At 42.8% G+C, this 27867-nt stretch overlaps 1 protein-coding gene across 7 annotated transcripts; it reads right to left on the bottom strand.

Moving 5' to 3' along the window:
* Nucleotides 1-71: 71 nt before the first annotated feature.
* Nucleotides 72-27786, bottom strand: si:ch211-266g18.6 (synaptotagmin-like protein 1). 7 transcript variants are annotated; one of them, XM_036542414.1, is made up of 17 exons: nt 27571-27786; nt 22642-22771; nt 18081-18226; nt 17188-17281; nt 16205-16250; nt 16063-16099; nt 15624-15731; nt 13053-14396; nt 10328-10434; nt 9458-9565; nt 7597-7769; nt 7301-7403; nt 6975-7136; nt 6195-6273; nt 5814-5913; nt 3532-3737; nt 72-2232 (listed from the first exon to the last, which is right to left on the bottom strand). In XM_036542414.1, exons 2-17 carry the CDS (start codon nt 22767-22769, stop codon nt 2093-2095), a joined length of 3081 nt encoding a protein of 1026 aa, XP_036398307.1. In that variant the 5' UTR covers nt 22770-22771; nt 27571-27786; the 3' UTR covers nt 72-2092. The 7 variants fall into 7 exon arrangements, with proteins under 7 accessions (XP_036398307.1, XP_036398309.1, XP_036398306.1 ...); XM_036542416.1 differs by lacking the exon at nt 27571-27786 and adding an exon at nt 23754-23823; XM_036542413.1 differs by lacking the exon at nt 27571-27786 and adding an exon at nt 22899-23116.
* Between the last annotated feature and the right edge of the window lie 81 nt (nt 27787-27867).

Raw genomic sequence — 27867 nt, 5'->3', positions numbered from 1 at the left:
TTTCCAAACCGGTGCTATAGTGACTCAAAGGGACACACACAGCAGAATGACAAAGAGTGTCTGTGGCTAGCCATAAGAAAATGACACATTGAGAGATATATTGTATTGATATATATTTTTGTATTGGTGCATGAGCACAACTGTGTCAATATGCAGCAGTTTTCGTCAGATATCACCTGACTGAAACAGAACACCCCAAAGCCTTTTTTCCACAAAATAACTGAATATTTTCCCCCAAAATAAAAGGCATTAATAGTACAGTATAGTCATGGCTCCTTTACCACATTTACAAAATACCGTGGAGAGAATCTTGTTTCCCAATGCAATTAAAAAAGGCATAAAATCTGTGACTGTGTTGGAGGTTATAATGAAAATCAAGGTTTGTGATTTAATTGGCTTGTTCAAGATATCAAGAAACATTCTGAGATCTATTATATATTTTAAAAAGAACAGATCGGTTGTTAGGCTTGGCAGTTAATTGGGCCCATTTTTAGTAAAATACATAAAAAAGGTATTACATGATTTGAGATAACCATCCTGCTATTGTGGATATTGCTTAATTCCGGCATTCTCTCATTATGGAATGGAATGCCTTCCAGTGAGGATCAGACTGCTCTGAAACTATCCAGTCTGAAAACCAGGGACATTCAAGGACAAACAGAAGAAGTGCCGTACTGGGTCAAAAGCAAGGATGGTCTTCACCCACCCAAAATTTAATCTTTAAAAATGCTATTTACCCACATTACTCTGGAATACAGGGTAAGTGGTAGAATGCAGGCATTACCTGGAAATGTTTTTGACAAATTGTTATTACAGTCCCCAGGTAAAATTCCATTTCTGTTTTTCCAAAACATACAAATTTGTTTTGCTGGCATATTGGATAATATGTTTGTTATTATTCTGCCAGTCCTCTTCTATAGTCAGAAACCACCCTTATAATGAAATTGTAATTTATTTATTAGCTTATCCATTGATTTTTGGAGTGGCGTTTGGTGCATGAGCACTACGCAGCACTTGCTAGGTCATCTGTCACTCACTGTCCTTCTGTGACGTCAGAGCAAAGGATTTTCTGAATCTACATTTCGTATATAAGTTCCACCTTTAATATTTAAGAAGTAACTTTATATTATACCATCTTATCACAAACATTTTTTTTTCCACTTGAACGAACATCCCTTCAGTTAAATTCAATCATGAAATGTGACTGTGAGCTTGAGGCATCACAGTAAATGCTGTTCATTTGGGTGAATAATGTTGTATTGCAATATTGATTTATTTATTGCACATACTCTAACCTTGACACTAGCTTGCATGGTAATCTGTATAATGATATTTCCACTCATCAATAACAGTGGTTTTTGATCACCTCAGAAAAAGGCTTTTTTTCCCCCACCACCACGGTTACAATTAGATTTTTGAGTCAGCTTGTGTTCAGATCTGACTGCCCAGCTTTGGGAACAAATGGTCCAGCATGCTTTTCTCTAAAATATCACAAACAGTCAACATGTGTCTCCATGAGTGCGTACAGTGGTTCTATGGAAAACAAAAACAGGGAAAGAATTTGGTTATATGCACCATACAAATATCAGACACCACTGAAATAAATCAACAGCTTGTTGCTGTGCCCTGGGTACATTCAAACGAACGCTTTCCTTGAGACCAATTAGAAAATTACTCAGCAAAATTTCTGTGCAGACAAACACATTCTACTAAGTTCCAGTTATAGCAAGGTCAGATACTGTCCGCACTATCCATATATGTTTGCCAGGAAGCAGCAGTAGGGATTATTTAGAATACAAAATCTCATTCAGTAATATGGGGACTCCTGAACCTGTGAGTGGTACATTACAGTACATTCTTACTAAGCAGATGTTTTTATCCAGGGAGGCTAACAGTGTGCTATGATCATATTGTTCACATACACACTCTAATATTTACAGAAGGGATTCAGGTGAAGTACCTTGCTCAAGGACAGCACAGCAGTGCCACACTGGTAATCCTCTGACTATGAGATCGTCTCTGTCCACTACACCTCACAGGCACTGAGCACAAACGCTGGGACCCTGGAGATGCGAGAAATGGTTTCTCCCCCCTACTTCCTGGGGGTCATTGAAGACCTCAGGGGCACTTCCTCCTGCACCCAGGTGTTTGGGCTGGACAACATTTTCTCCCACAGTTCAACTTCCTGGTTCACCGAGTCCATCCAGTCCACCTTCTTGCCATAACTCTGATCTGGAATCACAAGGAAAAGCAAGGAAATGAGGGCGGGGAAAGTCCGTGCTGCTGCCTGACCGCTACTGAACCGCAATGCGTTTTGTCCTCAGTTCTGCACAAAAGAATCCATGCAAGTAACTTTTTCAGCAATCAATTTACTTGAAGTTATTCGTAAGTCCCTCTGGAAAAGTGTGTCTGCCAAGTGTCAAAAATTAAATGAAAAATGAATGTATGAAAGGAAAATTGCCTGTACATTGCCTGATTAAGATAATGGAAAAGATGCATCCAAAGACATTTTGATCAAAAGACTTATGCTTAAATGTGTAAAAATTGTTTCTTGGACAAATATAAATAGTGAAGTTGATGCCTATGTATGAATTTTTAAAAAATATTTTGGGCTACTTTGAAGAAAACCAGATTTGTTTTGATTTTTTTTTTTAACAGTTTTTTGGTCACTGCATAATTTAATTGTGTAATTTCATAGTTTTGATTTCTTTACCATTATTCTAAAATGTGGAAAATAGTAAAAATAATGAATAAAACCTTTGACTGGTACTGTTAAGCTAAACACAATGTTGACTTGATGAACCTTCATTTAGCAGGTATGCATACTGAAAGGACGGAGACAAATCGCTCTCTCCCTCCACAAGAATATCATTCTGTTTGGCAGGCCTTGCCGTTCCTTCTTCACTAATGCATTGGTAATGAACTCCTTGAAACTTACAAAAAGCCCACAGGCTGTGCTGTCCTGAAACAGTGAGGCTAGTGATTTTTTATATTTTTTTATAGTACATAAACAGTCAGACATTAGCCTGCTTGGAGTATTATGAGCAACTTACAGTATACCTGCAGCTGAAACATTTTGTCTGTGTGCTTAAATGAAAGAAAGTAACCATGTTATTTGCTAATGGAAAGAGAGAAGAGTAGAACTAGTTTCTGGGCTTTTTGAAGGTTATACAGGATCAACCCATGAACAGTTTAAAATTAGATTAAAATATTTTCAAGACCTTTTCCACTATGTATAATATTCAGTATGCATATTATAGTTTTGGAAAGTAACATCATTTTAACTGTGCCATTTTCTGTGAAGTCACCGTCTGTAATCAGGGTTAGACAACACTGATCCTTGCTTCTCAGAGATGCTTCCAATACCCCAGCAGCCCTCCAACTGTATTTCAAACCTGCACCCTTCTGGTTATAAGCTCGAATACCTCTCTGCCACACCACACCACACCGCCTCTCTAGAGATGTGACTGGCAGAAGGACAGACATGAAGGAGCAGACAGATCCATCCACCCAAACGCGGGGTGACGTTACCTTTCCCCAGACTGAGCCGCACTCCGCCCAGAAACTGGTTGGACAGGGTGTTGTGGTCCCAGATGGACAGCTCGCAGCAGGCTTCGCGGACCTCCCCGGGCCGGAAGCCGTCGTACACCATGGCGTGGTTGTACACAGGGTGCTGGGACCTCTTCACCACCCGCGTCTTCTGCCGGCTCTTCCTGCTTGTGTCCGGCAGCATGTAGCTGAGTGCAAACACACAAGTGGGCACACAAACACAGTGCACGGTCACCCCACATGCCGAGAGATTCCCCTCCCTTACAGCCCTACGCACTGAGCCACACCGACACACAGCCCTTTCTCACCCACAGCCCTCTCACCCACAGCCCTCTCACCCACAGACACACAGCCCTTTCTCACACACAGCCCTTTCACACACAGACACACAGCCCTTTCTCACACACAGCCCTTTCACACACAGCCCTTTCTCACCCACAGCCCTTTCTCACACACAGACCTCTCACACAGACACACAGCCCTTTCTCACACACAGACACACAGCCCTTTCACACACAGCCTGCTCATACACACAGCCCTCTCACACACAGCCCTTTCACACACAGCCTGCTCACACAGACATACAGCCCTTTCACACACAGCCCTTTCACACACAGCCCTTTCACACACAGCCCTTTCTCACCCACAGCCCTCTCACACACAGCCCTTTCTCACACACAGACCTCTCACACAGACACACAGCCCTTTCTCACACACAGACACACAGCCCTTTCACACACAGCCTGCTCACACAGACACACAGCCCTCTCACACACAGCCCTTTCACACACAGCCCTTTCTCACACACAGCCCTTTCTCACACACAGCCCTTTCTCACACACACAGCCCTTTCTCACACACACAGCCCTCTCACACACAGCCCTCTCACACACAGGCCTCTCACACACAGCCCTCTCACACACAGCCCTCTCACACACAGCCCTCTCACACACAGCCCTTTCTCACACACAGCCCTTTCACACACACAGCCCTCTCACACACACAGCCCTCTCACACACACAGCCCTCTCACACACAGCCCTCTCACACACACAGCCCTCTCACACACACAGCCCTCTCACACACACAGCCCTCTCTCACACACAGCCCTCTCACACACAGCCCTCTCACACACAGCCCTCTCACACACAGGCCTCTCACACACAGCCCTCTCACACACAGCGCTCTCCAGGAGTACTGCAGTCCTGCAGAGTTTCTGTACTCCCTGTTATGATGAAGCACAGTCCCTCAAGCACATAATCACTGGCCCAATCATGTAATTAAGCACAGGAACAGAACACACCGATGCAAAGTGTTGTATGCAGTTAAGAGGGGTGGCTTCAGGGCAATGCATCCACCCAACTATGTAAACGTTTTTTTCTGTAATGACCACAAATCCTCTCTTAGGAAAAGGGGTTTCCTCACTGCTGCAGTCTCTCTGAAGAGCAAAACCTTGGTTTTCATTGAAACATAATCTTCAGAGCTCTGGGAGATTACAGGGATTTTGACTCAAAAGCCAACACGCCCACCTTAAGTAATCTACCTGGTGTCAATCACCCTCAGTACACGCGAGTGCCCACTTCCTGTGACAGTGCTGTTATTTCAAGAGCAGGGGGGGAGGAGCAAAGTGAGGCTGCCGTCATTAGCAGATCAGTAAAGGTTTTACTCCAGTCACTGCTGTGTACCATAGCGCCTAAAAAGCTCCCATCCTCTCAGACTCAGAAAGAGGTGGGTAAACTCTCCGCATGTTGTCTTACACACTACGGTTCACCCTAAAGACTTCCAGCCCATCCTAAGGTCCTCTGTCCCACTGTAAGGCCTTATGGCTCACCTTCAGCCTCACCCTAAGGACTTTCGGTGCTGGGAGGAAAGATGAGGAATCTTTGCAGCGTTCATAACCCTGGAGCGAGGATCTGCATGCAAGACGTGCAAAACAACTGGTCTCCCCACACCAATCTGAAATAGCCGAGCTGTGTGACACAGGCCCGGAACACTGCTGAGGAGACTCATTATCTGCCGCATGTCTGTCTTCATCTGCAGCCATTAGGACAGAGCTATGGAACCTGAAGGTCCAGAATAGCTCAGCAAGTTTCATCCCTGCAGCGAGAAACTCAATTAATGGATAAACTATAATCCCCAGCCCATTGTCCTTATCTGATGCAATGTATGTGTACTGCACGGGCCGTAGTGTCTTCCTGGTGGGAGTTGTCTTCCACAGCCGAGGATAACGGAGAGGGAAAGGTGAAGGGAACGCCTGACCCTTACCACTTTACGAAGGAGTCCACGCCCTGGGGCTTCAGACGACGCAGGTCCCGGGCCTCCCGCAGCCAAACGTGAATCTCGCCGGAGCCAGACCCAGCACCACCTGCCAAAGGCCCATTTCACAGCCGTTAGGCCTCAGCCATCAGACCAGCTTCAGCTGTCAGTCTGTACTGCAGTTTGCCCTTTACAAACTCAAGTCCAAGGTTTTATAAAACATAATAATAAAATAACTTTTCATTATTTGACTTGTACAATGTACAATGATCTTGATTCATTCAGTATTACATTTCCTGAGATGGCAAAAGAGAGACAAATATTGGGTAGGACAGAATAATATCTTGGTGTTATTATCCAGGAAACTTTCCTGGCCCTCTTCAGAAGTACCTGCGGATCCGGCTGGCACATATTTTAGTGCGACGGTCAACCACCCATGGCATTCAGCTGACTCCTGGGTGTCAGAATTCTGCAGTTAAAACGAACAGGAAATGAACGTCAGGATGTCCGTTTTCACACTTCTCTGAAACTGTGGTGACATATGGAATACGCTCACAGAAGAGAACAAATGCAACGTGTCCCTCAAAAGAAATATGCACTCCATTCACTAATGAGGCTGCAGTGGAGTAGTGGTTAAAGAGTTGGGCTTTTAGCTGAAAGGGTGCAGGTACAATTCCCAGGTGGGGGAGAACTGTTGGACCCTTGAGCAATGTGCTTAACCATGTCTGAAATCAGGGGGAAGACAATACAGCTCACAGTACATGAAGGGACAATGGGTAAGGGGTAATATGTAAGTTATGATGCTCTGGATAAAGAAGCGATAAGGAAACATTATGTAATATGAAAAAACTTGCCGATCAATAATCTGTTCTTGAGAATCTCTGTGCACTTTGGACACGTAGAGAAATTAGCGGAGAGAGCCTCAGACAGTCCTGCAGCTGAAGCCACCAATCAGACGGTTTGTATTAGGAGGAGGAGATGATGTCAGTATGATGTCAGAGCCATCGCACTGTTCTGCGTGCCTGTGGGTCTCCACATGTTCACTCGTCTTTATGTGCCTCTTTGTGCATTTTTTATTATTCCAGTGCTCCACTCTATACTGACACCTTCCCTGACAGCATTACATTGAGCTGCATCAGTGTTAATTTACCTGAATTTACCGTGCTTTACCTTGGGCAGCAGGTTGTACCAGTTCAGGGCCTCGTGTCCCCAGTCCCAGGTCCTCAGGTCGATCTCCACCTGTCCCAGAAAGACATTCCGCCCACGGGAATCATTGTGCCACACAGACAGGTTCAGCGTTCTTTCCCGGAGCTCCTCCTTTTTGATTTTGTACTGAAAAGAGGTCATATTCTGAATGATTACGAATGGAGTGAGTGCCTTTAATAATGACAAATAAGGATGGAAAAAATCTTTCGTGAAGGACATCAACCAATCAAGACAGTGCAGAAAATATACAGAAATATTTATAAATCCGAATCAATGCATTGGGAACCTACTTTAAGTGATTCTCCATAAACTGGGTTTACTGTGCGTTTCTTGATGGAGGTCTTCCTTTTGCTTAGACGGGACTTATCAGGAAGCAGGTAGGTCTTAACGTACCTGAACAGGAGAAAGAAAAATGCTTTGATCTTAAGACACCAAACGTAGCTCATTGTGGGAATACATCAAAATGAATTACAAATAAAAGTATGTTACTGTTAGATCCTTACACATCTTTTTTTCCACGTACTGCATTGTGATCATTGGCTGTTGTTTGAATGAGAGTAAAGCTCGGTATATCGGGAGAACTCACGGGTCAGTGCGCTGTTTGCGTGTGTTGGCGAAGGCCAGGTCCTGGCACTGTGCGACCGTGATGACCAGCTCCCCCGCACTGCTGTACCTGAGAGAGAACTCCACGGCCCCCTGGACGGACAGGTTCCCGAAGTCCCCTGCGTCACTGTACACACTGAGCGTGCTCGAACTCAGCTGGGGGAGGAGTCAAGAGCACTTCAGAATGACAGTACACGCTGACCCACTTTACCGGATCCACAAGAGGTAGAGCTACCATGCACTGCTCATCATTGGCTGGTCTGAACCATTCAAAAGACCTGGCCCTCTGTCGCAAAACGCTGGTTCGGATCAGAGAGTTACTGATGAAACATGACTGTTCCACCAATGTAGGGTTTTTTTCCCCTCACTGCTAATCTCAATATGTGGATATTTACGGGCCAAGAAGTTACAAACACAACATCACAAAAGATTTAGACATTTAAATAGACATTTAAAACAAGTGAAGATCAAATCTAATCCAGTTTAGTAACATACTGGGGAATATGAGCTGGAATACATCATGTTAAAATGCATTGGGTGTGTTCACACAGCAACATAACCTGCGGAATGTTTTAAAGGTTGCAGAACCAGCCTCGTAAGAACTGAATGACAGCAGAGGGCAGAGGAGTAAAACTTCAGTATGACGAATGTGGACACACTGCATGCACCTTATAACCTAATAAGTTTGTACCTAATAATCTGTAGTTCACTATTCAGCGTGTTTTCAGCGAGCTGTATGACATATGACTTTAAGACATTGAAAAGAATCTTTAAACTAGGGCTGTCACAGTGAAGGAATTTCCCCTGCAGTGTTTTAAGGTGGCTCAACTGCGTGATATGTGGCGTTAACGCCTTTTTTTGTTTGCAAAAACGAAAAAAAAAAAAATTATTCATTTATCCTGATTTTAGTGCTATGTAAATAAGCTTTATTGTTAGGCGATTATTAGGTATATTGTTGCTTTTTAAATGACAAAGATGACACAGATAAAACTAATTAAATACTTGTTTATTGTTAAATGCAGAACACAGAACGCAATGAGGCGCAATGCATGCCTTTTCTTCTTCTAAGCCTAGCCTATGCCCTAGGCTAGATATAAATTACCCACCCCGCCCCCCCGCCCCATCTGCGGTTTCACACGCACCTTACAAGGAGTAAGGAATACCCTGTAATTCAACATTCAGCATGTTTTCAGTGAGATACATGATATATTAAATGATTTTCTTAACAAGGCTGACATTAAATAGTTTAAAGATTCTTTTCAATGCAAGTTAAAATTGCAGAAAATGTCAGTCTGCATGTATGGCTCAAAGACACAGACATTTTGCCCAAAACCTACTGTGCAGTTAATAAATGTGCATTAGGAATCGCTGCTTGGATGTGTGTTTGGTATATCCAGCTAAAACCTTTTCCTTGAATTGTTTCTAAAAATGAACTACCTGTGAAAAAAGTCATTTCAAGTTCCAATAAGATGCAAGTTCCTTTACTTTTAATGTGCCCTAATTTCTTTTCTTCTGCAAACCATGAGATTGTCATGAGGAGAGGAGGAAGTCTCTGCCGGACCCCACATCACATCGGCCCAACTGACTGGACATTCGCATCAACACTTCATCTGATACACATGATGCGTCTGCTGCTGGCTTAGATATTTTAAACGAAGTAGGCCTCAGCCTGCTTTTGTCTGTCCCTGTGGACGTGAAATAGGTCCACTACACGGACACAAACACAGATCAGTCTGGTGTTTTGTGCTGATAACAGAGCAGGAAATAGGGGTTATACGGGCGGCACACTTGTGGCTCTCATGTGGGCGTATGTGGATGTGGGGGCAGAGGGCGGGACACTTTACCCCTGAGAGTGACAGCGCGCTGGAGGTTAAGCCCCTCCTCCCCTGGAGGTCCGAGCCCACGCTGGACACCGAGCTGCAGTCGTCACCGTCAGAGTCCACCGCCTCGTCCTGTAAGCACCAAGGTGTCAAAGACCCCCACCCACATCACCTCTCTCCTCACACATCTTCCCTGTGCTGCCAGCAAGCAGGAGGGCCATATGGTGAGAGCCAAGCAGAGCACAGAGTCGCACAGTCACAGAGTCACACACACAGTCACAGAGTCACACACACAGTCACAGAGTCACACAGTCACAGAGTCACACACACAGTCTCTCAGTCTTAACATAGGGCATATTCACTGTGAGCTTGACTAAAATGACAGCGCAAAATGGGATCTTAATGTCATCCAGCAGGGGGCAGGGGGACCTGTGGAGGAAACACTAGAGAAGGAGACAGGATCCATAGCCCCTGCCTGCTGTAAGCTACTGGCAGTAGGGGATGTAATGTGTGCTGGTGCACACCTCATTATGGACTGAGGGGATAGTGAGGAGGTCGGGCTGTTAGAATGTTAAAAACTCCCTGGTCCTGAATGGGCACGGTGAAACGCCCTGGTTCTGAATGGGGACGGTGAAACTCCCTGGTTCTGAATGGGGACGGTGAAACGCCCTGGTTCTGAATGGGGACGGTGAAACTCCCTGGTTCTGAATGGGGACGGTGAAACTCCCTGGTTCTGAATGGGGACAGTGAAACTCCCTGGTTTGCCCTGGTTCTGAATGGGGACGGTGAAATGCCCTGGTTCTGAACGGGGACGGTAAAACTCCCTGGTTCTGAATGGGGACGGTGAAACGCCCTGGTTCTGAATGGGGACGGTGAAAGAGGCAAGGAGCTTACCTCCCAGAGGTCAGCAGAGCCGGAGCCAGAATGCGGGCCGGGTATGCCACCGGGAGCTGAGGCTTTCAGATCGGCAGCCTGGTGCTCACACCCTGGCACAGAAACAACTGGGAGAAGGGGCTATAATCAGAAGGTTGCGGGTTTGATTCCCAGTTGAGGTGCTTCCTCCACATCTTTGAGCGTGATCCTTAGCCTGACTTACTTCAGTTATTATCCAGCTGTCTGACAAGCCAATGTGGCCTACAGTGCCCTCCAAATGTATGAATAACCCTGACTAAACAGAAAAAAACATGAAGAATCAGGAAAAAAAAATCTACTTAAAAAGTGAAGAATGTTTTATACTTTAATCTTAACAGTGCTGCATAGAGTAGAGTAATATCGTTCACAAATACTGGATTTTATGATAGCAGTTATCTATGGTATCAGTCATCTACAATACAGCATGGTGTCCATGTCAAGTGACCTATGGATGAGGCTTCCATTTTGAGGAAACGTCTCAAATCATGCTTCAATGTTTCATGGGACTATAAAATGCCCTTTAGACTAAGATTATTTCGGACATTTTTTATAAGAACAATCTCAGCAAAAACACTAGGGTGCCTTATCCCACCTCAGAGACTGGTCTTCAGAATAACACCCATGCCATCAACTGTTAGCATAATTGTAAATAACTAAACAGCACCACAATTTTGAATTGAAATGCAGAGCCACAGATCTGATTGAATTGATCAACTTAATAAGATTCATGCCTGGACATACTGAACACTAGTTACAGTGCTCTAAATAGATGGCAGTAAAGTAACTGCATCCCCACGGTAATCGAGCCGACTGTCTGTTTGACCCTCAGAAAAATGGACTGATCAGAGAAGCCCCTGAATACCAAAACATTAATTTAGATCCACTCAAAAAGACACACTGACACAAACAACCACCGGACTTTGGGTTCACTTATTAATGCTTCACCTCCTATCTTTGTTCATCACTTTTGACAAGAAGAGACGCCCAACTACAGTATGAAGCACAACCACACGAATGGTTAATCATCCATTTGGTTGTATGTGTACATCCAACCCAACCCTTTAACTGAGTTTAATTACAAAATGTACTGCTCTTGTTACAGGGGATGTAAAAGTCACGACAAGTTAAAATTAGACATACAATATCATAAATGAATATAATCAGAACAAGTACTGACAGCTTCTCAGAGAACAAACTCCAGAGCCTTTCCATGTCTTATTTTAATACACAGATATAAGACTTATTCATTGCAATTCCCTCTGTAGATTCTATGCCTCTGCAGACTGGTTTTAGATATAGTTCAGAGTAAGTATTTTTATGCAGTGAGCATCTGAGGTTAAACATGAAGAATAACTAGCATGTCTGAATAAAAGTGGCTGGATAACTTTTGACTGCCGAAAGGGCAATGGTTGGTCTATTATCTGTTTATATCATTTTTTTTTTTTTACTGAGGCAGGAAATTCCTTTCCATCCTAATACCACAGAATCAATAACTCTTTCAGCAGAAAAATGGAGATGTAGATCAGTGGACTACCTCTTTAAAAGCCTCAACAGTCAAACCAGAGTCAAACCAGATGACAGAATGGCATAACTGGTGCACATCGGGCTTCCTAACAAATTACAAAAAACACTAAGTCCCATCTATAGTTATCTGTACCAAGCATCATAAAAATGCTACATGCATTATATAAAAACTAATTTATGACATTTTGAATGAAAGGCTCTTCAAAGGGTCTACAAAGGAAGGCGTATTAAACATTAATACTGCAGCACGGGGTAAGTGTACTGTGCTGTATTGCTGCGTTTCGTCCTGTCTGCATTGTGATTGGTCGTCTCCTCATTTATCGGTCTCCCTATTCGCTCTGGTGCATGCTGAGTGTGAGCTTTACACTCCCCACTGTGGAGAGGGTGTGGTGTGATGTCACCCTGTCGCTCGTCCAAACACAGGCTACACACCTTCCTCTTGGCTACAATGAAAGAGTGTCATGAAAGAAAGATAGTCTTCCCTTTCACCGTCAGATGCATGTCACGGTGACACATTTTTATTGCTGGGGGTGTTAAAAAATGGAGTTGTAAAGAGCGCTTCACCTTGTGCTCCAGCTACCTGAATTCCAGGTTCACTTGCATGCATTGTTTTTTTGTTCTTTTTGGTGGCATGTTCACATATTGTCCACAACTATAGTAAGAATCTTGAAACTGAGGAAAATCAACTATTGGAATGTGTTGAAAAAATGCAATCCAGCTGTGTGTATGCTATAACTTGATTTTAAATGCAACCTGAATTTAAGTCCAATTATCACTATACTTTAATCTAAATACTAGTATCAGTATTTTATCATCTTGCTGTAGCTGTGTTATTTTGAATTGTCCATGCCGCCCATATTTTGTTCTCTTTCCGTTTTTGTTTATTTTGTGATTTAGTAAATATGTCTCCATGTTCACACACCAAAACAAACATTTCAATTTCAAAACAACCTAAAAATAAGTTGCTTCACCATCAATAATACATCACATATATTTTCTAATTAAATCAAGTGAATATAAAAAAAATTACAGGGTTCACTCCAAAACTGATGAGATTCTACTCTTCATTGATGTAAAAGATTTTTCACACCAATCTACTCTAAAACTGAGCAATAACAGTTGAATATCAGAAATTATAAGTACATTTTAAAACTCAGGCAGAATAATACTGGCTGCCACATACCCTTGGGGTCCTCTGGCGCTAAAGGTTCTGTTGGAATCACCACAATCGTGGGAATGGGGTGTTTAACACCTTCCCGTGTCGCTTCCTGTAGAGGTTGCTCCTTGACGTAGGTGGATTCTGCCTCTTCTCTCGTGTCAGTGCTGTGTGACTCTCCCGCTTGCGATTGGGTCATGCTCCTCACCGTGGTAACAGCTCCACCCCCAACATCTGAGGAAATCGGAGCCTGGCCCACGGGCGAGTCCAGCGGAAATTCACTTTGGTCCTGCTCCCGTACTCCCCCCGCCGAGAGCGCTCCACCAGAGCTCTCCGCCTCACCAAATTCATCTGCGCCCTTCTCGACGACCCCTTCCAGAGCTGGGCTGCTGTCCATCTCCGGAAAGCTCCGTGTGCCAGGTACAGCTGTGACCGCACCTGGAGCAGACGTGCCGTCAAAAGGAAGATTTGGAATCTCTGCTGAGAATGAACGTTCACCCACAGTCTGCGCTCCCGTTTCCCCTTCTGCAGATGAATGGCCTTCTTCCATACTCCAGGATTCCAAAGGTTCACCTCTAGCTCCGAGGCCCTCTGGCTTTTCACTTGATGAATGTTCCAGCCACTGCGCCGCCTCGGCATCCGCGCCAGCAAGTGCTGGACTCTTTCCTTTGAGTTTATGGGTCTCATTAAATGGCAGTGACTCCACCTGACTGTCAGCCCCTGCAGCTTGTGTGGTCTGGGTTTCAGATGGCTTATCGAGGTAGTGCCACTCAGGGGGAGCTTCTGAGACCTCTGGAAAGACATGATCATCTGGGCCCCGGTTCCCAGTTTCACACTGCTCTACCTCAACATGACAAAACGGCTTTCCATCACTCTTCTTTGACCGCTCTGGTGTTTCAGCCCAAAATGTGTCTGAGCGCTCATTTTGTCCTGAGGTAGCTTCCGGGTCATTCTGATCAGTCTCAGCATTTCTGCTTCCCAGCTCTGTCTGTCTGGATGTGTCTGCCTTGCTGTCCTCCACAGCTTCTTCCTCTCGTGAATCTGAGGCAAAGAGCAACTCTCTACTGGGTTCGAGATATTTGACAGGAGAGTCTTCTGCGGGTTCACTCTGAGGAGCAGTTCTGGGCGTCTGGGGAGAGGATGACTGAAGTTCATTAGCCGAATCTTCAACTGGCGAGGAACCAGCCAACCTGTTTTCCAAGCTGGTTTTCTGGTCCGAAGCCCGAGTTTCAACGGCTGCACAATGGCTGCAAGGGGGACTCTCTTTGCTTTGAGGAATAAATGGATTCAGGCTCTTTTCACCTCTGGGTATTTGCTTATCAACTCTATAGTGTGGATATGTCCATTCCAGTACATCCACAGAAGGGGTGTCTGTAAAGATAACAATGCGCTATTCACAGGATGATGTGACATGTTCAAGTGGGAATGCTAGAGTGGATCTTTGTGATGCACTTTGATAAACTCATTTAAAAGGCTGCTAGGGTTACCCTCTTAATATAATCACTTATCTCCATTGCCATACAACATCACAGGAACTTAAAACTGATGAAATTGCATTTTCAAGAAAATCAAAAAATAAAACTCAGGGAAAGCTCTTAGCAGGACCTGCTATGCATGTTGGACCTTGAAAGTTTGTTTATACCTAAATGCTTGGTGGAGCCAAACAAACACTTTCCCCGTGTTTTATTTTCTCATGCAAATGATCACACAGCCTTCAGCATTCTGTCTCTGTAGACAAGGGCCACATCCCCCACATTCCCTATTCTACAGTTCTGATTTATTGTTCTTCCTGAATCTTTCCAGGAAACCACATACACAAACAACACACATCCACACATCCACACATACTCCACGAAATCCTCAATAAAATTCTGAACCCGGAACCCGAGTCCTGTGTCCTGACAGCAACATTAACCTGAACCTAGCTTACGGGTGAAACTGCCCCCTCAGTTTCAGTACCTAACGTTCTATTTAAGTTATGAAGATGTTGACCCTCCCCTTTGGAATCTGATTTTCTGGCTTTCACATCTGAAATTGACTAAGACGAACTATATAACAATCATCTTGACAACAACATCTTATGGGAGATGATTTAATGCAAAAATAATAACTGCAATATTTTCCATTTATTTTATCTTAAAATAAGATGAGGATGTTGATAAAGCAATGACAACAAGGACCACTGCTGTAAAAGAAAACATTTTTAATTTGATTTATGATTGAGCAGTGTGCTATTATGCAGAAGATGCTAATATTTTCACAGGACTACTGTCCTCCCCATCTTGTCATTAAATTAATCTATGGTACATTAAATGAATCTATGGTGCATAAAATTAACAATTTGATGAGATGCTGGATAATGGCCTTTTTTTTCCTTTAGAAAAGACTGATGACAGCCACAATCACCGCGTTTTCATTAAATAAAAATAAAGAAAAAAACTGACGTGGAAATGGTTAAAGATAAAAATGAAAAAAGATTTACATGTGGGGAAAATTTGGGGCCATGTTTCAGACACTGCTCAAGAAACATTTAGTCCTACAGCATGTTGTGGCTAGTGAGGGTGCTCAGTGTTTGCATTCAGTTTCAACAGTACACACCTGTGATACCTGTGGGTGCAGTCCTCTCTGTGGAGAGGTACGCCACTGGTCTTGGAGTCACTTCCTCCTTCACAACGTTGCGTTTTTCACTTCTGTTGACAAATCCATCTAACAGATAAAACGGGTCATAGACTTGCTTCCAAAGTATGGTGTAAAAATGGTGTATACAATGCACAAAAATGAAAGAATAAACTTTTTTTTTTTTTTTCATAAACATCAAATGTTGTAGCTGAATGGAGGTCTGTTTGAAAACACAGCAGCCCAAAACCAGGGTCCCGTTCTACGATTCGTGTTTCACGTGTAACACCTGCAATGCAATGTTTCAGCCAGGAAATGAGATGTCTTGTGGTCCTTTGCATTGCATTGCACATTTTGCGTGTGCAGGCTGACTGAGGCCATCCTCAGCAATTCCGGAAAGAATTTTAACTGCAGCACTCACTGTTATCCAGAGCAATCTCCTCTGTTGTGTCTTCCTCCTACATACATGGAATCAATATGAATGAAATTTTTAAAACACACAGGCCCCACTACTTCCCCACAATTCTCACAAACTGTCAGTAGGGTGAGACAGACAGACAGACCTCTTTAACAGGAGCAGGGAGGCAGCTCCTTGGAAAGGCAGGTTGGCTGGGAAGACAGACATGGCATCAACGAAGCACAACAAGGAACAGAACTGTCGCATTCCAAAGCTCAACCAAAGTGCCGTTTAAAAACAATATTCAGGAAAAAGCCAGCTTAACCCAGTATCACCCAGCTGACACTGCAACAGTCAAAATCATTCTCACCAATAAACACTTTCATTTTGTGTACTGTCGGAGTAAATTGATTTATGCTTGGCAACTGCCAAATCCTGAAATTTCTCAGTTACAAAACAGGAAATATAATGAAATATTTACAGAATTTATTCAAACATTTGGAGATACACGCTGAAAAAGGGTTTATGCTGGCTTGTATTTGTGTAAATGTGTGAAATATGTCTGTCTTTTGGTACAAAAGCAAAGGTTATACTGTAATCCCCTTCAAAAAAATGACATGGAAGGAAATTGTCTAGACTTTATGTCTGAGGTGAAAGTGTCTGGACAGAGTACAGATCTTGCCCAACTCTTGCTGAGCAACCCTCCAAGTCAAATAATGGTTGGATGGGACAAGATATAAGGTGTTTTCACTAGCATGTTGCTCTTTTGATTTTGTATTCACACAGTAGGGAGAATTTAAAAAAAAAGGCAGCAACATGAAGATTAGATATTTGTCCCATGTAGCCCACATATTTTAAGACTAGACACACAGTGGAAACGTTCACATGAACTCTGCTTTCGAACTAGAAAAATGACACTCAAGTGCAAAATCTTGGCAAGGTCTATCCCACTTATGGCACGTCTGGTCTGGCTCCGAGACCCACATCCTGCACTGCGCAGTCCCATTTGCGTATGCTGAAATCACACATGCAACTTAAAGCACACTGAGCTGGATGCTCATGTGCAACATGACATCCCAGCAGCAGCGAGTGAGAAGTCCCGTTGATCAGACCCGCCGCGGCCCTGCTCGGCGTTCGGGATAACCTCACCATCCGGGTGCGTCCGCTGGCTCGCCTCGGCCGCCGATCTCCTCCTCTCTGAATTCCGTCTCTCCCCCGTCGCTGAAGGGGTTGCTCCGCGGTGCTGAAAAAAAAAATCACAACAATGCGCTTGTGGACAGCTAACACGGTCGAAAGACAGCACGGACTGATCCAGCAAAGATGTGCCAGTTATCCCGTTTTCATTCCCTGCCCAGTGTGAGAGATTGGTAGCCAGCCCTCTCTCAGATTTTGCCAGAAATATTCAACCATGGGCTTTCTGGAGTTGCTGAGTTGAGAAAAGGGTCACAAGTCTTTACTGTTCTCGTGATCTGTAATCTATGATAGAGTATGTACCCTTACTCACATTCACACACGGCTTATCATACTAGGACAGTTGTGATTTATGGGAGTTTGTCATGCAGACTTTGGCTTCTCTTCAACGTATGGAAAGCTTGCTTTGTTCTGAACACTGAAAGACAAATTTGGTGGACAACAAGTGTTGCTGTAATCAACCAAAAATGTTATGAAAACATTCAAACCAACACTTGCTTACATTTGTCAAACAAATTTGTCACATACTGAAACAGTTAGGCAGCACAACTCAAGCATTATTGACATCATTTTAAATATAGTCTCACCCTTTCGCTGACCAGCAGAGGTAATAATTTTGATCTCACGAGTGAAAAGATTGGGCTCATTTACCTTTATGTTGCACAAAGAAGTGTGCAAAATCCGGCTTTTCTCTGAAGCATTCTCACGTTTAGCACTTTTACAGCAGGGGGGTAGGAGTGGGACGGTGACCTGTGCCTTCTCTCTCAGTATCACAGGAAATCCTAACATGGCTCTTTGGCACCGCTACGCTCCCATCACCAAAGAGAAAGTGTGCGGAGCTTGCACAGTACCTGGAGCCTTCTTCCTTCTGATCGAGGACCGCACGATGTCCGTGGCGACAGCCCGCCGCCCATGGCGCCGGGACCGGAGGTCGTCAAACCACTCCCCGGTCATAATCTTCAGCTGCCCGGGGTCGGCGAGGGACAGCCGCAGTCGTCTGGCACGCCAAACCCACCATACAGCAAAGAGATGCCACAGCAGCAAACATTTCATGAGGATACCGTCTGAGATTCTCCCCCCCAATCTGCTCATCTTCTTGTCTTTGCACTGTGTTCACACCTGTGTGATTGGGAATTCACTGCAGGGCATTTTTAAAGCAGGCAAATTAAAAAGCAAAAGGCAAACTGACAGAGACTGTTTAAATCCTCATAATCAGCTCTAAATAGCCCTTTCAGCTCAATGAGGTGTAGAAAACATTTCAGCATATCTGCTGCTAGGTCTTTGCTGTGTTGGTGAAAGACAACCCGTCTACTGTTCACTCATTCAGCTCTTTTAAACCATCCCTTATAATAATAATGCAAAGGAGAAGAACAAGAGGAGGAGGAGGATGAATAGGAAGGGAAAAGTAATAGGAAGAAGCAGAAGATTTATTGCATGGTAACCTGGTAAGAGATCTGTGTGTGTTGAGGAACTGGCCCACTGAGCATCCAGCTGCACCTGTGGCAACTTGTTCTAGTTCTACCATTACAGCAGTATTCTAGTTCTACCATTACAGCAGTGTTCTAGTTCTACCATTACAGCAGTGTTCTAGTTCTACCATTACAGCAGTATTCTAGTTCTACCATTACAGCAGTGTTCTAGTTCTACCATTACAGCAGTATTCTAGTTCTACCATTACAGCAGTGTTCTAGTTCTACCATTACAGCAGTATTCTAGTTCTACCATTACAGCAGTATTCTAGTTCTACCATTACAGCAGTGTTCTAGTTCTACCATTACAGCAGTATTCTAGTTCTACCATTACAGCAGTGTTCTAGTTCTACCATTACAGCAGTATTCTAGTTCTACCATTACAGCAGTGTTCTAGTTCTACCATTACAGCAGTGCTCTAGTTTTACAGTTATAGTAATGTTCTAGTTCTACCATTACAGCAGTATTCTAGTTCTACCATTACAGCAGTGTTCTAGTTCTACCATTACAGCAGTATTCTAGTTCTACCATTACAGCAGTGTTCTAGTTCTACCATTACAGCAGTATTCTAGTTCTACCATTACAGCAGTGTTCTAGTTCTACCATTACAGCAGTGCTCTAGTTTTACAGTTATAGTAATGTTCTAGTTCTACCATTACAGCAGTGCTCTAGTTTTACAGTTATAGTAATGTTCTAGTTCTACCATTACAGCAGTGCTCTAGTTTTACAGTTATAGTAATGTTCTAGTTCTACCATTACAGCAGTGCTCTAGTATTACAGTTATAGTAATGTTCTAGTTCTACCATTACAGCAGTATTCTAGTTCTACCATTACAGCAGTGTTCTAGTTCTACCATTACAGCAGTACTCTAGTTTTACAGTTATAGTAATGTTCTAGTTCTACGGTTACAGAAACAGTCCCAATGCCCACAATTTGTCATCCTCCACCCCACTCCAATCAGAATCTGTCAGCAGGCTCAGCAAAGATCAGCTCATGCACCGAAGGGGCATTTCTGAGACGATACACAACACTGTTTTTCTGACTAAATGATCTGCCTTATTACAGTATATTATATGGCAGAATTAGCTGGGCAAGTTGGAATATTTCTTTATATTTACTCAAATACAACATTTACATGTTAAATGACATTTATAATCTGCAGTTGTACTGATCCTCCAGAATGCAGCAAAGTGGGCTGGGAGTTTGGGGAAGAACAGATGAAGTGGGCTTCAGCATTCCACCTGACTTCACTTCCTGCTGGAGTCTGCAGTATGATAGGTGGAGCACATGACTCCACCTACCTGATGGAACAGCAAACCCCTCCATTTCAAAATATATCATAAATAATAAAATTCCTGCTCCAGAATAAGGTGAACATGCAAAGTAATTCATTCACTAAAGCCAAGACAGTTACCAGAAGGCTGTGTATTTTGAAAGTTAAACTTTCACTGTGCCCCTTGAAACAAGCAAGCCACTCTATGACCAAGCAAAGTCAACCATCAACTGAAAGATTTACCCAAACACTGTTTACCTACAAACAGTGGGGAAGAGTCACTGAGAACAAGGTCAGGCAAGTGCTTCTGCAGGAATTCTGCACAGGATCACTAGAGACAGGGCTATAACTAAGCACAGAAAGGCTTTTGTCTTTGTAAACTGTGCATCTACCTTGCACAGCATGTTGCCAACCCTCTCAAACGTTGGAATGACTATCATGTACATATTTGTCAGGGATCATATATAGTTTTGGAAAAAAAAAAAAAACAATCAACTGAAATTTTACTAACACATTACCATTACCATAACCTGTCCTCTCACAAAAGGATAAATAGAACATGCTTTTCGCATTCATTTTAAGCACTACTTTTATGCAAGATTCACTTTTTCTATTTCTTACTTAAAGCATGAATCATCTGGTCACTGCAAATAACCCAGAGAGAGCTGTAAAAGGAAGGAGGAAACAATACCATCTTAAATGCATTTCTCAAGTCAAGGAAAGCCCTTGCTGCCCTCAGATTGAAAATGTCTGAATGCAGCCCTGCCAAAGGAATGGTGCCTGTTAGATTTATTCTTACAGTGGGAGTTCACAGTTTTTGAACGCGTTTCTGAGTTTCAGGGAGTGAATTTAAAGAATGTACTCAAAAAATCACAAGGGAAGGTAATTTGCATGCACAATGCAGTATACATTTACTGCAAAGCTTCCATGTCCTACTAACACAGTCCAGGGGTTTTGAGTGAGACCATTATGCAAGATTGAGGTTATAGTGAGGCCACGTGCCCCGTGGGGGGGGGGGGGGGGGGGGGGGGCTGGGATTCTGGGATAGCAGGAAACGGTATGGCTGAGAAAAAAAATAGGAAAAAAATAGAAATGACTTTCATCATCTTTAAAAAATTAATTACAGAAGCAAACAAAACAGACAGTAGGTTTCAAGCAGCCAGAATGCCTCCTTAGCCTGAACAGCTTGAGTAGCTTGGAACTCAGTGCAGTGCACCATTTCAGAGATGTGGCAAATATTGGTGGAATGAATGAAAGCTGATAACATTCACGCAATGAACTTATGAAAATTGCATTAATTGCATATCTAGACAGAACAATAGTGTTCATCTTAGTGAGCGTGACTGGCTGTAGCCAGGTATTAACACCCATGGCCATATGAGAATGGTAAATGCGAAGCAATGCCTGTATATGCACTTCTGACACATGTGCCAAAGACAGAGAGGTGTGGGTTAATGACAGGCCTACAAAAAAAAAAAAAAGAAAAAAAAAAGCATTTGGCAGCCATACTGGGTGTGATATGCTTTAGGCAAAGTCTGACACAAAGTATTTCACAATGCCATCCTGGATAACTAATCACTACAAGGGGCAAGTATTGACAGTGCTGTCAGGAGTTACATTAGCTAAACAGGAATAAGACGACCTGTAAAGAAAGACAAAAAACTGCAGTCTTTGGTTCATCGAGAAATTCTTCCCCACTTAAAAAGCTTTAAATTAGTGGTTACGAATAGTTCACCACTCTTGAACGACCACCATAGTAGCAATCTGTTTCCTCCGCAAGCAGCACTGAGCCGGCCTTTAAAAGTTCCCTTTCCCCAAGTAAAGAAATGATGCTTGCTGAAACATTAAAGGGGTCTTAGAATTGCTTTTGTCCCACTCAGCAGGATGGCGCAACAACCATATTATTACGCTGAGGAATAACATATTACAATTAAATTAGCACCACCGTTAACTGAAGATTCCATTGGGGATCTTCGTTATTAATTCAAGGTTCCATCGCGTTTGCACACGCTCCACAGAGATGCTCCAACGGGCTAACTGGAATTTAATATTGCAATGTTGCCACATTTTATCGGATTATTACCACATCTTATGTTTGTAAAGTATACCCTATTGGTGTTGTTATTCTAGTTTTTTTATTTGAAATAATTACATTAATATTATCGTAGTATGATCCGTGTGCACGAGGTATCATGGAGAAATGACACCGGTAGAGGGACATACGTCTCTGTGATGACGTGGAATCAAAGCCTGTAAATGCTGTTGTTATACTCGGGAAGCTGACAAATGCCTAAACGTCTGGGTATTATAAAGTCTCATCCAAGCGGTTAAGTTAAAAACTTCTCACACAGTAAACTCTCCTCAACTAAGGTGACTTGCACAGACATCTTTAAAAAGGTAAACCACCTAGTCCTAGACTACTTCGATTTGCCCACCGTGGGGGAATGTAGGATAAAGCACACGTTTAACGTGAATCTGACGTGGTCGCCAAGACTTGACAAATATACCGTGTCTGCACCTTCCAGTTGTGTTAGCCAACTAAAGACGCAGTGTAGCGATTTGCCACGTTACACTCGTGTAGAAATGAGAGTTAACGCGTTTTCCCACAATCAGAAAAAAACATGCTTGAAAACCCCTCCCACTGAATGCAATAACAGCGAGGTATCTTACCTGACGCGTCCCGTCTCTTGTTTTCTAAGTTTTTCATCGCGTTGTAAAACCTGCCGAATCGCACCTTCCTCGTGTGCGGACAGGAAGCTCAGATCCAAATCACTCGGAACCTCTCCGTTGGATTTCATTTCTGACCAGATGCAAAAACAAATCAATCACCTGGTTACACCTTAAACCCGCGTGTTCACTTCACTAAATTCACTGCCTGCAAATTAATCCCTCAAATCAAATCGGCTGGTCTTTTCATATTTTTTTACCATTGAGAACTGACTCACCGGGAAATGGACGAAAACAACGTACTCGTTCAGCTTTTGAGGAAAGAGGTCTTCGATTAAAAAAACAACAACAAAAAGGTTAAAACTGGTTAACCCCCTTCAGTGCATAATGAAAGAAACGCCTTAGGTTGACAAATGACACCACTCCTCCCAGGATCTAAAATATGTGCATATTCACTTTGCAAAAGTTCATAATCGTACAATCATGTGCAACTTTCAGAAAAAATTCCGAGTTTGTTTGAGCCCAACCCTGCATCCACCGCCCTTTGGGTGACGTCACACGTCACCTGGCCGCTGTGATCTTTATGTATTTTGGCTTGAAGCGGTGGTTAATCATTGATGTAATTACTGTCGTCATGAGAAACAAATGGACAGCACTGGTGTGGACTGAAAGAAAAATCAAAGCACGAGCGTTGCATGAGTTTTTCAACTGCACGGACGAAAAAGTCTGTGTCGTTTGCATAGTCTTTTGTGTCGTACTTTGCATAGTCATTTATTTGTACATTGAATTTATATCAACAGTTCAAATGGATTTGCTTTTGTCTGACAGATCTAGGCATGTTTTTTTCCCCGCCATAAAGACGAATTTAAACTAACAGGCGCGTGCATATATGTGAGCCATTTTTGAGTGTTTAATGTAACTTCTTGTCTGCCACAGAGTGTCACCTGCTCGTGTTAATATTTTACATTCAAGCAACTTATTTGGTTTATCAAATGCTGCTAAGAACAACCATGCCTGCCAGGTACCTTGTTGGTTCTAAAAGAAAATGTCGACTGGGGCATTTTTACCTTTCGAAGGACGGATACGCTTTTTCAGGTGTATTGTGGCCGGCTCACCTGCAGCATAGATCTCCCGTGAATTATTATTGTTCTCATCACTGACCGAGGAGGAGTCTGAACTAGAAAGCTCAGCAAAGCGATGATAATCACATCTGAAGCCACAGCAGCCCGTGGGCACGTGGAAGCAGATATTCTGTTAACAATGCGCAGGTCTGCAGGTGTTCCATTTCTCTGCGGACAATGGGAGACATTTCTGAGGTTACGCTCAGTGATGCTTTAAACTTGTTTAAATTTTAAAACAAATAAATAGCTTTTTGGTTGGGGCGCAGGTGTCTCGATTGTTTAGAATGAATGAATCAATGACTTTATTGCCTTTCTCTGGAATTTGACTCCGATTTGTCTCAGAACAGTAGCTGTACTGCAGAGACGCTGAAACGTCCGTCATCTGTATAATTCAAATGACACCTGCCAGTTGGTGTCTCCACATTAAACTGAAAAATGCAAAACTACATTCAAATACGGAAGCCGCGAAACATGAGATTCGGGGGTAGTCAATTAAAAAAAGGCCACTGTAATAATGATCCATATTTCCCTTCAAACCTGCTCCAGTGTTTGTGTGTGTGTGTGCGCGGGGGTGCAAGTGTGTGTAAATGTGAGTTGTATGTGAATGTGAATCCACATGAGTGTGTGTACACATCTGCATGTTCATATAATATGTATATGTTTGTTTTAAGAGAGAGGAATCCTCGGATTGTTTTAGTGAGTTCATGCAATGCAGTCAGAGCATTTCATCAGCAATGTCATAACATAAAGGAGTTAGAAGAAATTGCATGTTCAGTGTTTAACAGAGTATTAAATGTAGGATTTTTTAAAGTTATGGTTTCTCGCTTATTTTTCTTACAACAAAAATGGGAAAAAAGCTCAGTACAAGCCTTGATGTAATTATTTGAAATGACAGTGGTACCATCTGAGTCCTGGAACTGCACTCAGAACAACACTTAGAACATTCAGCTTCCAGCAGGATTTGAAGTAAATTTGCAAGTACTGACAGATATGGAGAATGGATTGTATGCAGAATATTTCTGCATCTGGTTTTATCTTTCAGTGAAAACATTTCATTTTCTGTGCCTTTTCCTAGATTCGTAATTTCTTCACTTCTACCCAGAAAATAGAACCCTTATGTCAGCCCAGCAATTCAATCAGGGAATGGCAAATATTTTCTTGAATTTATGTGATACGTTGACTTTGTCTGCCTAGAGGTTTGGGCAAGCCGTTGTTAACTTCCGTAATTTGCATCACTATTCACCCAAGATATAGAACATAATTAACATATACATTACTGTAAAAGTGTGCAGGAGTGTGTCTGGGAGTGTTTTTGGAATTGGTTACTGTATGATAAAATAGCAGAAGCAAGAACATTGCTCCCTAGAGGAAAATTGAAGGGGGAGAGGGGGACAGAGGGTGGACCAGTGCATTATGGGTCATGATTGTCATAACCTCTGGAGCAGAAGCTAATTAAATGCATTTTTTTCACTCTCTCCCACCACCTCTGACTCAGGTGGAGGTCAGTGTGAAACACAGGTTAGGTAAGTTTGATTTAAATAAGAAAAGCTGAGAGGAAGGGTAGTGTCAAGGCTCTGAAATCAGCCATTAATGTTTTATGGGGCTCCCCAAAGGGGTTTCAACAACAACAAAAAAATGACACATACAGCACATGGTGAATTACCAGGGATCAACAGATCATCTACACCAGGAGAATAAGTAACTTCCAGGTGCTGTAATTAGGTCCCAAAGCAAATGCAACTACCTGTACATGACACAAGAGGCATATGCTGAGAGCGGATGTTTAATTTATGTTCTGTTACTTTCGTGTGAAAGATACAGGGCCAGGTGTTTAAACAGGTGGTGTGAAAAGTAAAGCTCAGCTCTTCATCTGTGTGTAATAGGGTTGGATATACAATATGAATAGCGATGTATATGAGGAATAACTGTATGGAAGTCTCTGAAAGTTTTGGGTCAGCAAAGTGAAGGGTTCAGAGCAGGAGGCTTATCTGACTGGTACCTTTGTCTTTTCTGACCTTTTGAAGGCTGTCATGTTTTTCTTCCTGTGTTGATGCTCCAGTCAGTGTGTAATAGTAACACCCCTAAATTACTTTACAAAAAGACAAGGCTTTAAGTGCTCAGGTGTGTGTTACGCAGTGGTGGTGACAGAGGTGAGTACACCCTCTTGCACACAGTACTGTCCTCTGAACTCTATTAGACTGTGTGGCCATTACTGCTGACTGCGGTGAGAGTGTGGTCATGATGGTGAAACATTACTGAATGCTAAACAAGGATAAACCAGAATTTTTTTTTTGTTTGTTTCACATTTGCATGGCTGAGTTTTGGACTGATCCCATAACCATCTGCTGCCAGAGAGGAAACTTCTGGCAGCAGATTTCTGAAGCACTTTTACATCACATAATAACCCCATAGAAGAGGTTAAGCTCAGCAAATATTCTTCTGTAGAGAAAACAGGTGTGTGTGGTTGGACATATTGCGCATTTATAAATGTGCCTGCGTGGTCCCACTGAAAGCTTTCCTCGGGTCTCGTGATTTTGTATTCATGACATAATTTCCAGGGAACTTTAAAAATATCTTCAAGAAACCACTGATATGGATGTAAATTAAAAATAGTAGGGTGAAGGAGCAATCTTTTCCACAGAAAAGAAATATCCCAGGTGATCTTTGCCATTGTGACAGATCCTCGCGGAGATCAAAAGGACCTGATTGTGACAAAAACCCAACTCTGGCTATAATTAGACAACAGAGTATTCCACAGCCATCTCCACTGCTATGCTGCCCGTCCACTGCTTCCAGATCAGTGCAATATTCTCACTCAAACTAAACTGCCGGATAAGACCTGGAACCTGTCAGCCACAGTTCATTGACTCAGTTTTATTATTATTGTTATTATTGGCAATGGTAAACATTATCATCATCATTATCATCATCAGCATCATTATGATCATCAAAATAATAACCATAATAATAATAACCATAATAATAATAATAATAATGTGTTTTTCATTATTATTGGCATTATTAATTTGCATCCTGTCTTGCTTATTTATCATTGTTAACTTGTTTGTTTGGCAGCAGCTCTTTCCCAGGCTGTTTTAGTCACACAGTATTAATGTGCTGAATCACTGGGGCTGGACTGCAGACATGGTGGATTACAGCAGCGGTGTCTCTGCGTGGGCGGGGGGGGGCTTTCAACAGCAGCTCATGGAGAGGCAGTGAGGAGCAGTGATGCACACGCAGAGGGCTGCCAGTTCAATTCCCGCATGGGGACTCTGCTGTTGCATCCCTGGACTGCTTCAATGAAAATCCAAGTGTAGTAAAATAAAATGGAAGCTAATGGAGTCTGCTGACGATGTGTGTTATATGAAGGAGTGCACGGCAATGGAATTCATTTTGCAATATCTTGTAGACGGGATGGGTGAACGAATAGCTTCCGGGTATGATTCAGCACTCGTTACATATCCCAAAGCAGATCCCCCAAGTATTTCTGTCATGTGAAGCAGTGACATGTTTGAGCTTGTTTTATGTTCATGTGTTTTTTCTGCTCAATGAATAGCATATTACTGAATTTTGAAACAACATTTCTCTAAAATAGCATCCATAGCCCAGTAGTCCGAGGCCCTGATTGAAGTGAAAGCATGCTCTCTAAATTTATATTATTTATTATGTAAATCATGCACTGAGAGAGGCTGGTGTCCTGTGAAGCACCTGAATATTATGGTCTGTTTTTTTTAGCTTCATTTGCAGTACATCTAAGCATTCTATTTGCAATGAGTCAGAGGGGAAAACAGAAATATTTCTGTTTGCTTACCTTGATTAAGTTTCTGTTCTTTCCAGTGGGGGTATTCTCCACAGTGAAGGAAGTGTCCTTTAATTTCACCGTGAATGTGATTAGAAGAAAATCATTCCCCCTCAGGATTTCAGAAAGGATTATAAACCCCTCTCTTCGTTCTCTTCAACAAACGGGGCAAACTCCCTTACAGCTAAAGAAAAGCAGATCTGTTTATCTGCCTTTTTTTTGGGGACCGCTGGATCTCTGCTCTAACATCAAGGAGTCCCAAAACATAGCAAGACACACCCTGCTCCTGTAGAAACATGTTTTATTCTG

This window comes from Megalops cyprinoides, chromosome 12 (assembly GCF_013368585.1).
Source record: "Megalops cyprinoides isolate fMegCyp1 chromosome 12, fMegCyp1.pri, whole genome shotgun sequence".
Lineage (NCBI taxonomy): Eukaryota > Metazoa > Chordata > Actinopteri > Elopiformes > Megalopidae > Megalops > Megalops cyprinoides.
Note: the sequence above shows the minus strand (reverse complement) of the source record. Positions and strands in the feature narration are given on the sequence as shown.

Bases quoted from the DNA above. Each gene is read 5' to 3' on its own strand.
- si:ch211-266g18.6 (XM_036542414.1), bottom strand. From the start codon at position 22,769: ATGAAATCCAACGGAGAGGTTCCGAGTGATTTGGATCTGAGCTTCCTG. The intron at 17,282-18,080 runs GTACTGTGCAAG...TTTTTTTTTCAG, and splicing joins CAGAAGGAAGAAGGCTCCAG to CACCGCGGAGCAACCCCTTC. The intron at 16,251-17,187 runs GTGAGGTTATCC...CTGTCTTCCCAG, and splicing joins CCAGCGGACGCACCCGGATG to CCAACCTGCCTTTCCAAGGA.